This window comes from Schistocerca piceifrons, chromosome 6 (assembly GCF_021461385.2).
Source record: "Schistocerca piceifrons isolate TAMUIC-IGC-003096 chromosome 6, iqSchPice1.1, whole genome shotgun sequence".
NCBI lineage: Eukaryota > Metazoa > Arthropoda > Insecta > Orthoptera > Acrididae > Schistocerca > Schistocerca piceifrons.
The window spans coordinates 23766796-23783663 of NC_060143.1; the positions used below are offsets into that span (position 1 = coordinate 23766796).

The window sequence follows — 16868 nt, forward strand, 5'->3', positions numbered from 1 at the left end:
AGATCCACTAGTCACAAATATTCTGTCTGCGGCAGTATTCATCGATAATTCTTGGCATTACAAAAAATCGGCATGGGGGGGGGGGGGGGCAGAGTGGTAATGGTTTCATCAGAATCTTTATCTTCAAATTCAGGCTGTATGTCTGCAGACACTCAGAAGTATTAGAAGTAAAGGTGCTAATTTGGCTTCCGGTGTGAGGAAGGTTGCTAAGTGAACTTCTCACATATTTCTTTTGGGCAGTGAAAAAAAAATTAGAAATAATACTTCCCAGTTAGAAGATATGTTACAACATAACATACTTCATTCTGAAGTGAAGGGTGCAGGAGGGAGAATAATCTGACAGTCAACTTACAAGAATTTTGTTTTACCAGCATGTGGCAGGTATGCAGTTGCCTTTGACATGGGCTACAAGTCAGCCAGTTAAATGGCGTGTGGAATTTTAAATCTAGTAGTGTTGTTCAGTAATAAATACTAGCAACAAACCTATTTATCAGGCATAACAGGTCAATCATTTGATCTTATATTTCACATTAAGACTACTGCAACACAATTTCAGTTGGATCCGAAAAATGAAATAACTGCAATGTTAAAATGAATATTTATACAGCAAGAGAAGATAATAAATATTGTACTATTGCTAATGAAATATGAAATACTGAAAAAAATAATTTATTTCTGGTATGAGAGTAAGTTTAATGGTTAATAATGTGTGTAAAAATTTCTTTATTACCTGTTCTTCCACTTGTTGGGAGTCAAGATTGCTAACAACATCAATCACAATTGATGCTTGTTTCCTGATTTCATTAAGTTTTTCTGGACCCTGCTCTTCAAATTCAGCTTGTATCTCAGAAATTGTTTCTAGTTTACGCCCACAATCCAGTCCACTTCCTTTGTCCAGTACCTCCATTCGTTTGCCAAAGTCATCAAACCAACTGTGCATCTCTTGAACTTTTGTTCGGAAATTTTCAATCACCCTCTGACAATCTTGTTTTTTCTTCATGACATCTGCCAGCTTTGCAAAAAATGAAAAGATAGCTTTAGGTTATTTGAATAACTATTCCATCACATACCACTACTTATCTTATTGCTACATTAACTTATTGCTTTAAAGCTGTGAAAGATAGTTAAACAACTTAGTGATAAACAGTAATTTAGGTAATTTCACCAATAACAGCACAAACTCATCTTTTTTTTTAATAAGAAGTTGTTGTACATTTCAAAGAATATCTAATACAAAAAGATTACATTTTTCATCTCTGGACAATCACATTATATCCATTGTTTACTGCTCAAGTTTCCTGGCCCAACTGGATGAAATAATGTGTGAGACATAGTCTGGATTGAAGAAAAAGTAAGTGCAATGAATACTGAAATTTTGGATGCAGGAAATCCTCACTTTATGCATTCATCTTTCATCAGGCCAACAAACCTATGTATAAATATGCATTGGCAATAAGAAAACTGTGGGATTTGAAGTGTGAAACAGTGGAATGTCCATCCCATTCACCAGGGTTGGCAACATCTAATTTCCACTTATTTTCACAAGAATATAAATTTGTAAGTGGAACATGTTTTGGGTTCAAAGAAGAGATTATTGCACCAATGTATGAGTATTTTGTAGGCCTTTCACAAAAATGTATCTTAGGAATGGAATCTATAAGTGGGAAAAATGATGGACACATTTCAATGACAGAATAATTTCTATGTTGGAAAAAAGTGAAGTTTTAACATTAAGAACACAGTAGTCCACCACTAGGTACTTTATCCTTATACACCAGCCAAAGGAATTTTTAATGAAAAGGTGATTAAAGTCATCAGCAATTGCAGATTCACTATGCAGTAGCATAAAGTAACGTTCATGACTATCTACAGTCAAAAAAATATGCCTACAGTTGCATAAGCAAGAATCCGAATAAACATTTTCACATCACTCTAAGACAACCCATATTCATCGTGTGACAGCTTCATTTTCCATTTACATATTTATCCTTCCAATTTTATTTTATAATTTATTTTTTAAAAAATCAGTACCATGTATTTCCACAATACAAACCTCTTGATTGAGGTTCTTTAGCTGTGCACTGAGGGCAGCACTTTCTTCATCTTGTGGCTGAATGTTACTTCTTTCTGCAATGGCATTCTGTAGCTCCACCATAGACTGGTACTCAGCACGTGCTGCCTCTGGTCTCAGTTTTGCTGGGCGTGATTTCCACTCAGCCACTTGAGTCGCTTTGGCACTTGTCCACTGAGCAAGCTCCGCTCGCTGTCGTTGCTGTTCCTCTAGTTCCCCAACAGCTGCTGTCAGCACAGAGAGTCGATTCTGCACCTGTTTACAACAGTTATTTCATTAATAGATTGTTCACAATAATGTTAAGTGTTACACCATGTAACTGAGGCTCAATGTGATAAAACATGTCACAATAATTTATCCAGTGACTGAACACTGGCGAGTGGCACTATCTCTCATCAAAGTGTAGTGTGTTTACGTTTCTGCATTGCTTGTTATTAAAAATTGTTTGTTCCAATTCATGAAATTATATTTAGAATGCTACAAACTATTCACTTAAGTACAAAAGAAAATTTTTCATTTTTGAGATAAACAGTTACAGCAACAAGGTATAGCCTATATGGGCTGATGACAATGATGATGGAATAGGTAGTAATAAAATAAACCAGAATGACTGCACTTATAAAAAGCAACAGAGGCATGCTGAGTCAAGAGGAAACTCATTTTCAAACGATCAACAGCATCAAGAAATTGTAATTTAAGTTTGTTCATGAAGAAGAAAGGACAAAAATTACAGTTTAGCATCTTCCTTAATAAGAGGTAGAGGTGTTAAAAACCAAGGAGAAGAAGAGGGATTTCACTTGCAACCTGAATCAAAAGAAATTTCTCCTATACGTGAGGCTAAGTTACAAATAGTACATCTTTTCGCCCCATCGCCAGCAGATGCCTTCTGACTGATGTTATTTTCTCCCAGCCATTATGTCAATATTCTGTTACTTGTAATGTTACAGGCCCAACCTTTCTTGGTTTACAAGTCCTCATTTCCATTGTTGTACTAATCACAGTATCTTCTATAACCAACATTGCAGTGGTAGAAATCTTTTTCCCTTTTCATTTATTTACATATGTTTGATGATTCTATGCCTGTTTTATCCAATCTATTTAGAATATTCTTAAATATCGTGTTTTATTTTAATTATAATAGTCATTATCTTATTATTATTACTTTTATAATAATAATAATAATAATAATAATAATAATTATTATTATTATTATTATTATTATTATTATTATTATATAATATAATTATTATTATTATATAATATAATTATTATTATTATATAATATAATTATTATTATTATATTATATTATATAATATTATTATTATTATTATATTATATATTATTATTATTATTATTATTATTATTATTATTATTATTATTATATTTCAAATTTTCCTGCACCAATTTTTGTTGGATGTGAGAGCAAATTTTGTTTTACTAGTTTTATGGCTGCACAAGAAATTTTTTGAGTTACCACATCACTTATTAGCGATTGCCCCATGTTGATTTGGATTTTTGGTTTTATCACCTACTCTCTAAGCCTTTTAGTTCTTGTTACCCAATGCCTTTGTTACCATAGTCTGTCACCATTTCGTACCATGCTGTGTCACAGCCTCACCATGAAAAACACCCCAATACTATAACATTACCATCTCCATACTTTACTGTCAGTGCCACATATGATGGCAGGTAACATACTTTACTGTCGACATTACACATGTTTTCTGGTTAACATTCTCATGGTATTCAACCAATCAAATCCTTCCATTGGACTGCCACAGTATACAGAATGGCTCTTTACTCTAAATCAATTATTTCCAGTCATCTATTGTCTAGTGCCATTGCTCTCTACATCACCTCAAGCATTTTTCAGCACTAACTAAAAAAAATGAGCAATTTCTCCCAGTCTACTTCATTCTTTTTAACTCCGAATGCGAAGTCACTGTGCTAGCTGGACGGCTGGTAGCACTTTGGAACTCAGGAGTGATTCCTTTCACTGATTTCATTCGGTTTTTTATGACCACCTTTCACAATACTGAACATACCTGCCCATCATTACACGAGGTCTGTCTGGTGTTGGTTTAGATATGGTTGTTTCTTTGTTTGTGTTTCCCCTTACAATCGTAACACCAAAAGTCGTATGGGCAGCTTTAGAAGGGCTGACTTGTCCCTGATGGATTTGTCACAAAGGTCACATCCAATGATTAGTCCAAGTTAGAATTCACTGAACTCTCCTGGCTGCCAACTGTACTGTTACTGCTTCTCTACCGGCAATGAAATATTCTCCACTTCTTTTCTACTGGTGGGTCATCCACCTCTCTTAACATCTAGTGGTCAATTCTGCATTACAAAGGGGTGTTCATACACTTTTGTTCAGACAGTACATCAAACAACATTGTTAATACAATGATTCATTTCATTATAATGCAAATAACTGCTGTCTTTATATGTTTGAAGATATGTGATACATAAAATTATGTACTGACACGCAGATTATTGTCTCAAAAGTAATTTTCACCTGGTGAGTGGTTGTTGATTACACTCATAGACATTCTAAACATCAGGTGAGTACAAATTGTTATTTCCTGTAATTTATATGTTTACTGTCTCCTACATCATTATTATATTCTGTTAATGGCCAACAGTCCCCAAACTACGTTAATGCTGTTAAGCTACAAGTGACATGGAGTATAGAGTGAATTGTGAACATTAAAAATTATATTTAGCTTCTGTGTATACAGTTGCTGGATGAATGTGACAAATAATATTTGGAAATTTTTTATTTTATTGACTACAAGATCATATTGAAATACAATGTGAAAAGTACCAGAAATCATAATAAATAATGTAGTTTTTAAAAAAAATGATGATAATCACAAATTCTTTACCTGTTCACATATGCTGTCCATCTTGGTAACATATTCATGTGACTGCAGGTTTTCTAGTAAAAGTCTCAACTTCTCACTCTTCTCATCAAGATTCTTCTTCCCAGGTTGCCGTTGCTTCTCAAACAAAACACACACAAACACCGTGCAATACATGCTCAAGCAGGAATTTAAGCACTCTAGTAAAGTACATTTATTCCAGTAATAATAATGGAATAGAGTACAAAACTACAGTCAATCATTCTAAAAAGCAGAAGACTAAGACTCTACTGGAAAACAACTTCTACATAAATACATAATTCTATTGTGTTACTTCACAAACATGCAACTATAAACATTTAGATTAGTATCATAATTACCTGAAGAGCCTGCTATACAAAACTTTTCCATCAAAATTTAACTGTAATCTTGCATTAAATATACTTTTATTACAGAATAATGTTTTCATTGTTGAAGCACTTATTCTTAATTTCAAAGTGACATTGTCATTCTGTGCATAATAAAGGGTGTTTCAAAAAGGACTTTACAACTTTAAAAATTCATACACATTTATTCAAGATATGGAGCTGGGTTTAGTGTTATTTTATAGGAAACAAATCAAGTTTTTTTATCTTAAAGATGTTGCATATGGCTTCTTTTGGTTTTCCTGCACACATCCCATCGGAAGTCAATTTCTTCCCAAACTCGCTGTAGCATTGCAGCTCAGTGGCGGTGTAAATTCTTGCTCTAAGTTCAGGTAGAGAAGCCAGCACAAGAGGTACAAACATGATATCCATGATGAATCCTCACAAGAAAAAAATTGAGTGGTGTCAGGTCTGGGGAACGTGGGTGGGGGGAGGGGGGAGGGGGCAAGCAATTGGTGCATCACAGCCAATTCATTGACCTGGAAAGTGGTCACAGGGAAAATCCTGGATGTCGCCAGGTAGTGGGGGTGGCACGAAGTAAACATTTCATCCTTGGTCATCCTCATAGATCAGTGGCATCAAAAATTGATGTAACATATCCAGATACACTATCCCATTGATGGTTCTCTCACAGAAAGAAAAGGGACCATACACTTCATTCTTGCTCAATGCACAAGAAATGTTTAGTTTAGGGCTGTCACAAACATCCTCCTACTAGGAGGATCTTTAGCATACTTGGTTTGGAAATTACGCTGAACTATTGTCACTGACTTCGATTCTTCAATCCAAAACAGACAGCTAGCACACTCGGGTCCACTGAAGGCAGCCATCTTTAACGCAACAGCTGCTAGCGCTTCTTACAGTGCAATTAGGCACTAACAAACTATGAGGGACAAAACTTGATGTATTTCCCTACAAATTGACACTACAATCGCCTCTGTAGGTACTATGAATTAAGTTACATGAATTTTCGAAGCTGGAAAGTCCTTTTTGAAACACTCTGTATTTTCTGACTATCAGTCTGAGCTATAACACCTGTTTCTTTCTTTTTTTTTTTTTCCCAGTACAACATTTCAAAATGGAAAAGCACTTGAAAAGTTAGGAAAAATTAAAATTTATCTCTCACATGTCATCAGCTCAGCTCTTTCTACAAACATTTTTCACTAATAATTCAAACATTCTTTATTCCTGCTTTCACTCTTAAAGTTTTTGTTGTTTGGTTTATAAATCCCTTTTAAAGGTATAACACTGTGAATGAGTCTTTCAGCCTCTTTGCTCAACAAAACAACCTCCGATTTTGAAAAGTAGCGTGCTTGTTTAATGGAAATTTGTTATTTATCAATTTAACTGTACTATAATTTTATCGTGTGTATAATTAATCCACAAAATAGTTACTGTGTTCTAGACACAGCTGAACTTTGTTTCATTGTTTAAGCAAGGTACTTTGTCAAATCAACTGTCACTGTTTATCAGTTTCAATATTGTTTCACTGATCTATTTGTATTGCATCATTCCTTGTTTTATCATTTTTACAAACTGATTGTTCAGAAAATTTAGAAAACTATAATCCTGGACACAAAATCTTTTTGAGAAAGAAATATACTTGTTCTGAATGGTTTTCTCCGGTGCAAGGTGGAACAGCAACTGCTAACAGACACCATGATATTAATTACGAACCTATATTGTTTTTCAACTAATACTGAATACTGATCTTGCTGTGTGTCCCATTCACAGCTTAACATAATTGTAAACAGCATCATATTTTGAAGTAACATTTTTCTCTTCACTAATTAAACACCTTTCAACCCTTTTCTATAAGTAAATTATCTGTATCATTTTTAATGTAATTAGTTTTTTGTGTGAGTGAAATAATTCAATAAAAATATGACATACAGTATCTTGCTTATTCTTAACATTAGCATGCTAAATTAACTATTTTTTCCATTCTGTTCATCGCATACCACTCACATGCAATAAACTTACTCTCAATTGATGTATCTCTCCCACTGAGGTTTGTGTGAGACTAACAACTGAGTCCTAAACAGTTTCATAATGTGGCAACAGCTAGAAGAGTACTTTGTACATAAGTCACCAAGTGAGAAGAACATAACCAAGTGTTCCATCACTACACCGACCTGATCAATAAGGTCCTCAAGTCGTGCTCTGACTATCAGCTCACGGTCAGGGATCGGTGGAGGCACAGTGTCCTGAGGACTGCTTGGACGTGATATGCACGCAGCAGCTGCCTCACAGGCTTGAACAGCCACTGCTAATCTTGCTTTCTCAGCCTGCAGTGTGTTGTGCATGCTCTGAAAAAGGACAAGGATATGCCACATCAGTTATGCACACCCTGGAGGTACATGTAAAACATTTTACTTTTGTAACGATTATAGTCATGAGGTTTTTAAGCAGTACGAACACTTAACACACATTCTCTGTATTCTATATTTAAAAACAAAGATGATGTGACTTACCATACGAAAGCGCTGGCAGGTCGATAGAAACACAAACAGACACATACATACACACAAAATTCAAGCTTTCACAACAAACTGTTGCCTCATCAGGAAAGAGGGAATGAGAGGGAAAGACGAAAGGAAGTGGGTTTTAAGGGAGAGGGTAAGGAGTCATTCCAATCCCGGGAGTGGAAAGACTTACCTTAGGGGAAAAAAAGGACGGGTATACACTCGCGCACACACACACACACACACACACACACACACACACACACACACACACACACACACACACACACACACACACACATATGTCTGCTTGTGTCTGTATATGTGTGGATGGATATGTGTGTGTGTGCGCGCGAGTGTATACCCGTCCTTTTTTCCCCCTAAGGTAAGTCTTTCCGCTCCCGGGATTGGAATGACTCCTTACCCTCTCCCTTAAAACCCACTTCCTTTCATCTTTCCCTCTCATTCCCTCTTTCCTGATGAGGCAACAGTTTGTTGTGAAAGCTTGAATTTTGTGTGTATGTATGTGTCTGTTTGTGTTTCTATCGACCTGCCAGCGCTTTCGTATGGTAAGTCACATCATCTTTGTTTTTAAATATATTTTTCCCGCGTGGAATGTTTCCCTCTATTATATTGATATCATTAATTTGAACCCAACAATTACGTTTGTTATTGTCACTGCTGCATTTCGAAATCTTTTCTGTTGTCTTATTTTCTCTTTCTGTTTTTGCCAGTAGTTTCACTTTGTATTCACCTTCTCCTTTTTACCGTAATCTGCTATACAATTTTATCCCGCCTATATATACTCAATAATACGTAACCCACTTCCAAACCATAACCAAAAAATTTTTTTTGCTGCTTTCAACACTATCGCCGCTATAAAATCCACCATTTCTAGTTCACAAACAGTTCCTTTCACCTTTTAAACAACCATTTCGGCTAGTTCTAATAACTTTCGCTTTATTTCCATTTCCGTTTTTCCCACATCACTGATAATTTTTAGCCGCTTCCCACAGGTTTTAACGTCATTATTTCTTCGTCAGACAATTGTTAGCCTCATTTTCATAATCTGCCACCACAAAACCACTCCATATGTGTGGATGGATATGTGTGTGTGTGCGAGTGTATACTCGTCCTTTTTTCCCCCTAAGGTAAGTCTTTCCGCTCCTGGGATTGGAATGACTCCTTACCCTCTCCCTTAAAACCCACTTCCTTTCGTCTTTCCCTCTCCTTCCCTCTTTCCTGATGAGGCAACAGTTTGTTGTGAAAGCTTGAATTTTGTGTGTATGTATGTGTCTGTTTGTATTTCTATCGACCTGCCAGCGGCGCTTTCGTATGGTAAGTCACATCATCTTTGTTTTTAAATATATTCTCTGTATTCTGTTATACGTTATAAAATTGTAGCAAACCATCACTATATGAATAATAATGTCAGTTCTGAAACTGGGGCAAAGAAAACGTTTTGAGCTTCAGTTCATTAGTTGAATAGACTATCTCTGTAAACCTGCTTCAATAACATTTTTACTTTTTACCATCTGAAAATTAAGTTATTGACAGCATTATCTTTCTTCTGCTTTTTGCTGGTCTTTATCCCGTATCTTCATGAGATTGGCATGTTTTTATGGTTTGGCAATGTTAGTGGTAGATGGAGGCAGGATGCCATTCCTGTTGCCACACTTTCCCCTCCAGGGGCAGAACTTCTGTACCGCAACTGTCCACATCTATGGTTATCCTGTGGGAAAGTATGTGAATGTTTCCTAAATATTTACGAATCATGTAACTGAGGCAGGACATGGTACCGGCCGTGTATTCACCAAGGCAGATGTAAGAAACCGCATAAAAACCATATCCGAGCTTGGCTGGCACACCAGCCCTCATTGTTAAATTGCCAGGTGGATTCACAATCTGGGGCCAGCATACGTACCCGAATCCCAGACAGGAAACAGCATGCTAACATGCATGGGTTCTTGATAGCATTATGTGCAAGTCAAAATGATAATTGATAAATTGTGAAAACAACAGAAAGTATATTCTCATTCACAGACACATAGATTAAATTAATGAACTATAGACATTACTAGCTGAATTTATAATACAGTGTAATAAAATAATCCACACTTGGTTCACAACAAGCAAGTGAAATAGGTCAACATTCGTATCACATGTAACAATAAAACTGGATTAAATGTACTGAACTAAATTTCGCAATAGAGAATTTTGTTATATCTGCATAATTAACACACACAAAAGCATTGATCACACTTTTGTTGTTGATTTAATATAAAACTATTTTAAGGAAATAGGTCAACTTTGATACATAAGCACAGGAATATTCACTATGTTCAATTCTGAACTTCGTTTACTTTTTTCCTCATATTCTATTGATCAATGGAAAACGAAACAAATGAACATTACATATGCTGATGAATACACAGAACATATTTTGTGTTCTTACTTCAAATTCACTCAACTCAGTCTTTGCTCAAAACTTTCAAAATATCTCAGGCAAGGAGATTCTGCAACCAGTTTTCATAATATGAGCAACACATATTGCTAATAACCAAAATTAACAAAAAACTTTCTTTACCCTCGTTTCTTCCAGCTGTTGCTGAGCATCTTTAAGGCTTTCTACTGGTGCCTCCAAACTCTTTGCTATTACCGGTTCATATCCATCTAGATTGTGCATTATACTTTCCAGTGTGTCTTCATATTCTTGGAACTTAGCTAGAGATTCCAAAAGTCGATTCTGTAAAACCAAAATAAATGTTTTTATTTCTCCTAATGTTCCAGTTTCAACAGTTATGAATGCCTCATCATATATATATGTGTGTGCGTGTGTGAATCTGTGAACATTAATACCTTAATTTGTATAGCAGTTCTAAGTAGAGAATTGTAACTGTCCTGAACATTGTGAAGTTGCTTTTCAATTGTTTCTTCTATACCAGGTGTAGAACCAATGTATCGTTCTATCTGACTTCTTCCTTTCGCCTTGACATCATCCAGAGTATTTTGATATTTTTGAATATCTGCCAGTAGTGCCTGTAAGAAAGAAAACAGCTCATCACATCCTGTAGGTAAAATTGCCAAGATTGCCGTAATTAAAATATTTATGTAAAATTTATTTTTGATCCCATAAGAAGTGTGCTGAAGATATAACTTGGCACTAATTACATAAATTATTAAATCTTATGTTATTTAAAAATTGTAGGGCATGGAAAATGACAACTTGTAGCCAGAATGTTAATGCAATGGATGTGTGAGTAGATACAAACTTCTTCCTAAGATAATGCATAATTATGAGACTGCACTTGCAAAGCATTCTGATGCTATATTTTTATGTCTTTTTGCTATGCCTCTCACAGCTGTCATGCAGTTGTATTCAGGAATGTCAGAGCTTCTTATGAGCAAAAATACGTATCAAAATACTGTGTACTGGAGTATCCAGCTAATTAAATTGAAAGTCCTCAAGAGATGTGGATACACAGTCTAACTAATGACTGGAACTGGAATTTTCTAAGATATCTTTATTTCTGACAAATATCCCTAGTCCAATAAATAGAATCCCAGAAATTCAGTATAGTCTATAGCAAATGTAAAGAAGGGAATGGTGGTTGTGAGAACAGCCACATGCATTTCTCACACAAATAAACATCATTACATACACGTTGGGCAATGGACAACAGTGTGCTCTTAAATTTTATACTCTGAAGTACAACTTAAGTTATAAAAGGAGGAGACAGACATACTTTAAAACATGATAATATGCTTGCAATATATACCAATTTGAAACTGCCATCTCAAATCGCTAATTGAGGGCATTACCTTCAGCTCAAATTCGTTTTCATAGCACTTGACTCCATGAACTGCCAAGTTACCAACAATATTTTTGAATATGAAACATAGCAAGCAAAAGTCAGTAACTTTACCAAACCCAACAATTACTGATAGCACAGAAGCTATTGGGAATACAACATATTTTTATTAGATACCATCCCTACAGAATAGTACAGAACACTGATTCTTAACGTAAGTCTGTTTCCTTCTGAAACAAACTCTGTGACAGTTCACTTGTTCACTGTTTACTTTATGAAACTGTAATACATATCAAAATTATATGATACCTCATGCTGAGATATTTGTTCCTGTGTCTGTTCACGGTTTGTAATATACAGAGAATTGTGTGCCATCAACTGGAAGGAGATCTGCAGTAACCATTTCTCTGTGTCTTGCAGTGACTGGTGGTATGCAGAATATTCCTGATTAAGAAATACAAAACGTTAATTACCAGGTTATTTTTGAACTTTTTAATTTATTATAATCTTTTGTATGTTCTGTGCATAAAAACATACCTGCATTTCGAGTTCCACAGTCTGCCTGCAAGAGAGGCATTTGCTTGCCAACTGATCCCATCGTATCTGAAGACGCTGAACCTCTTCCAGAACTGCAGGCCGCCCAGCCCACGCTGAGAGCTCAGCTCCTTCTGAGACCAGGTGCTCTAAGTCTGCATGTTTGGCATTCACTTCCTCTTGCAGGTGCTGGTAATTCAAATGGACACTTTGAGTACTGTATTGCTCACATAGTTATACTATTCATCAGCAGTATAAAATAACTGCATACAAAACATGATTAACACAGACTTCAACAATGTGTTACAGTGAACCAATAACAATTTACATTGTTTCAGATGATGTACAAAAAATGCCAAACAGGGCTGGAAGAGTGTAATGAAATACAGCTCACAATGTGCAAAGACTGGGTGTTCATTTACTGTTGCTCTATGAACATGAGCCATCCAGGAAAAGCACATATTGTTATACCATATACAGGTTAATGTAATTAAACTCTCATGGCATAATTATCAGGAAGCAGTGTTTTTCCAATGATTCCCCGTGTATTTGTTTGTCAAAGACTAGAAGTGGTCAAACTATAATTGTACTTCTTCTTAATTTAATTTCTATTGATACTTTTCTTTTGGAGTACAGAATTAATAAAACAGTGTCATACTAATACCGTATATTGGAATTAATGATCAAAATCAAAATTGCTGTTAATGGATTCCTTGGCAATACACAACAAAAACTAATGGTTACTTTCCTGTCTACAGAGAAATGACATATTCAAAATAAATAATAATAGGACTCCTGTGACTACAAACTGATATAAAAAGAAAAAATTCAGCTTATGACATGATTTTTCCTGCATACTGTGAAAGCTAGACCACTCATGATGTACACTCCATTAAGTTTAAGAATCCATTTTCATTCATGTTCCTCACAAATGTTGTACGCTGCAGTATTGTCATGTGCATATGTTACCTTGTATCTCTCAATCAGAGTTTTCATCTCCCCCAGTTCAGCCTTAGTTTCAGGCACATTTTTCAGTGTTTCTTCTACTTCTGAGATCCAATGTTCAAATCGTGATTTAGCTTCATTGTAATCTTCCCAACGAACGACTGCAGCCTGTTTAAATTTCAAAAACAGCCAATGAAATGCCTAGAATGTAGCTCATGCAGACAGTATGCCTAATAAATCTGTAAATCTAAGGACATTTTTGTTCGCATGTATAACCACAATGTATTACCTTGAGCTGTGCCATGACAGAGTTAAGATCAATTGTGAGTTGATCCCAGTGGCTTCGCAAGGCAGCCATATCATCCCGAAGTGATGATTGTTGTTCAACAGGTGTCGTATTTATAGCTTTTGTAAAAACTTCTTGCATCACTGACATCAGATGTTGACCTTCCGTCATACGGTTTGACACAAGCTGTACATAAACAAAACATCTATTGCACTCTTACATTAACTCTGAAAATACAAGAATGTGAAGTCTAACTGTCTTGAGAAATAGTTTTGAGTCATTGCTTTGGAAGTGTTTTGCTAATACACAAATACTTGAGATCAGTTCATTTATTTTACAATCACTAGTAATCATATCTCAATTACTCAGCTGTAGATACACATTTTTGTAATTCAACTTACACGTATTGTTTCCAGTTTATCCCGCATTGCAGCCTCGTCTCCAACTCCTATGCAATCTTGCACTGTCCCATGAGCAGTTTTTAACCATGATTCAAATTCTTCTTTAGCTTTGATGAATTCTGTGTGATCTGATAAATTCTTTTCAACTTTAGACACTAATCCCTATGTGACAAGAGAAAAATAGGAAACGATAACAATATAAAATTTCAGAATAAAATACATTCAGTCAATCTCCTATCTCGACTATGTACCTGAATTGTAGTCAGCAGATTAGTATAACTGCTCTGGTGTTGAACTGTCTGATCACGAACCCAGTTGCAAGCACTCATCTCCATCAATACTTCACATCTGTCATTAAGTTCCTCCATTACAGTTTTCTGTTGGATAGCCTCTTGCAACAATGCCTAAAAGAAAGTCATATGCTATAAGAGGAATGATAGCTTATGCATCAAACTTTATTAAGTCAGAATGTGTTTAGACATTTCCATATTGGAATGAATACAGAAACTTTTGCTGTATTTTTTCCTTAAGCATGACATGATCCCCTCGATGTTAGCACTGAATAGGGGATCACGGAGGAATTTTATAAGGGGGACTATGCTCCAGACTGAACGCTGAAAGGCATACTCAGTCTTAAATGATGATGATGATGATGATGAGCATGACTTTGATCTTGCCCTGTTGGTCACAATATGACAAGAAGAACAGCTTCACTTTACATTAACAAAGTCCCATTTTATATTTTTTCCCCAATACAATGGTATCAACACTTCTATGTGAAAGAAAAAAAGGTTTATTGATTAATATCAGTCTTTTTGAATGAAACACAGATGTTAACATTTACCACAACAAAAAAAAAAAAAAAAAAAAAAAAAAGTGAGTGAAATTTGTGAGAAACTGAAAAGTCCAGTGCTGGAGTAAAATATAAAGTAACACTCACTCTGCATCTCTGAAGATCATCAGGAGTTTTCTTGTCGCCTTCCAACTCTGCATTAACTCTGGACCGGAAAGCCTCCAGCCATGACTGCATGCGACTTGAAGTGTCTGCAAATTCATTCCAGGCATTGATGCACCGCTGTAGTATCTTTTGTGTGTCCTTACATAAAATCTGCAGGCTGTCCCAGTCACTCTTCAGCTGCTGTGTTTCCTGGCGTAGAGTATCTTGGCCTTCAGGGCCAGTTGTTTGTGCGACAGATGTGCTCAAGACAGTGGCACGCTCAACAAGTTTCTCACCTGTATCAATTATACCGCACATTAAATCTTTTCACTTCACTGTTACAGTGCATGGTAATTAAGTAAAAGATAAGGAATAAAAGAAATACTTGAAACTGAATACTCAGTAATCAACCTCTGTGTCAAATTTATACAAGGATTGCATGAGAATTTTCCAACAAAACGTCAAGCTCTCTAAGACAAGATTTCTTTTATAGAGTGGCACCACAAACCAAGGGCTGCTGTAATGTGTGTGTATTTATGGACAACCCTTTCTGGTCAAGAGACCATCATAAATCATGGATACAATTACATTAGGCTGAAGAGAGGATAATAATGATGTATTTGATGTCAAGGGAGGATAACAATTTGTACTTGCTGCCGAAGAAGGCTAATAATTATGTCCTTGACACCAAGAAGCCTCCCTTTAAACTGGTGTTATGGTATTCATGCCTTGAAAATGGTCATTTGACTTCGATAAATAAACACACACATTACAGCAGCCTTTAGTGGTTTCTTCATGTCTTTCTGAATATATAGTTAAGTTATGCAGCAAACTATACAGAAAATGAGAGTTTTTTCTCAACAGCTACTGATCGCTGGACGTGTCAGAAATGGAAAGGTGGTGGTGGAGGTTACAAAAATAACAAATGGCCTGGAACTCCAGAACAATGGAAATGAGTACTGGATTTGATAAAGGTAGCATGTACACAGTGGAACAAAACATATAGGACATATGAAGCTTAAAAAAGGCTAATTAAATTCAAACCTGTTGGCAATGATGCTATGAGTGCTTCTAATTTTCTTTCTTTTTCCAATGTTTGTTCTTTTTCACCATGGGAATCGCTACACTGCTGGACATCAATCCTAGTTCTTCGAAGCCAGTCAAATGCATCCCCATATACTTGCTTGTAATTTTCATGCTCTTTCACCTGCTCTTCAAGTGTCTGCAAAGTAAAAATGTGCTCTTAAGGTTTACGCTGCACCAAACTTTGTTTTATGAAAGAAAATGTGTCTGCCAACATCATGTGTTTGTATCACAATGACTGAAATGATAACAGTGTATGTAAGGGAAATTAAAGTACACAAAAAGAAAAATGGTCTCTAGTGGGATTTAGTCCACATACTACACATTTGTTGAATCACATTCTGCCCCAGGTATCATAAGCATGAGACAGTAAAATGAATAATATTCACAAGTGGTATTAACAATTTGGTGAGTTATAACTGTATAATATCTTAATCTTTACATGAAAGAGATAAGAACAAGGATAACACCCACACTATTAACATAAAAAAAATTACATCACAGGTATCTGTCCTCCAATACTTACTGAAATGGCTTTTGAGGCGGTTGCTTGCAGCTGCTTATATTTCTCAAGGCTACTACGAACATCAGCAGCAGGCAAAGAGGGTTGTTCATTTACTCTACTTTGAATGCGTTCTGCCACATCACCGTGACTGATTATCTCACGCTGTAAACTGCGGAGCTTCTCCAATGCAGCACGTTTTTCACTCAGCTCATTTCGGAAACCTTCAGGTTGCAGTTTCTGCTCTATTTCATCCAACCATTCCTTCAGAAGTTTATGAGCCTAAAACAAACATACCAGAAAAACAAATTCTTCCGTGATGTTCTCTCTATGTATTACAAAAATTATTGATTAAAATAAAGTTAGGGTTCTTGTTTGCTGGTTTATGAAAATCAGTTACTGCAAAATGCAAGACCCCCCCCCCCAGCTCCTTCCCTCAAACAGTTCCAACAAGAAATACATTTACATAATCAATTAAAATAAGAATTTATTTTTAGTGGACACCAGCACATTATAGTTTACATTGAGATGCTGCTTATGAT

At 35.8% G+C, this 16868-nt stretch overlaps 1 protein-coding gene across 2 annotated transcripts in view; it reads right to left on the reverse strand.

Annotated features, from left to right (window-relative positions):
* The window catches only part of LOC124802693 (muscle-specific protein 300 kDa), a 601574-nt gene that overhangs the window by 218762 nt on the left and 365944 nt on the right, over positions 1-16868 (reverse strand). For both annotated transcript variants that reach the window (XM_047263634.1, XM_047263633.1), the window contains 15 exons: positions 16351-16608; positions 15786-15963; positions 14745-15037; positions 14056-14208; positions 13805-13966; positions 13407-13589; positions 13142-13285; positions 12176-12361; positions 11948-12082; positions 10686-10865; positions 10414-10572; positions 7497-7670; positions 4961-5074; positions 2054-2326; positions 731-1012 (listed from right to left, as the gene is read on the reverse strand). In XM_047263634.1, the coding sequence (XP_047119590.1) occupies positions 731-1012; positions 2054-2326; positions 4961-5074; positions 7497-7670; positions 10414-10572; positions 10686-10865; positions 11948-12082; positions 12176-12361; positions 13142-13285; positions 13407-13589; positions 13805-13966; positions 14056-14208; positions 14745-15037; positions 15786-15963; positions 16351-16608 (2874 nt within the window). The remainder of the gene's footprint in view (positions 1-730; positions 1013-2053; positions 2327-4960; positions 5075-7496; positions 7671-10413; positions 10573-10685; positions 10866-11947; positions 12083-12175; positions 12362-13141; positions 13286-13406; positions 13590-13804; positions 13967-14055; positions 14209-14744; positions 15038-15785; positions 15964-16350; positions 16609-16868) is intronic.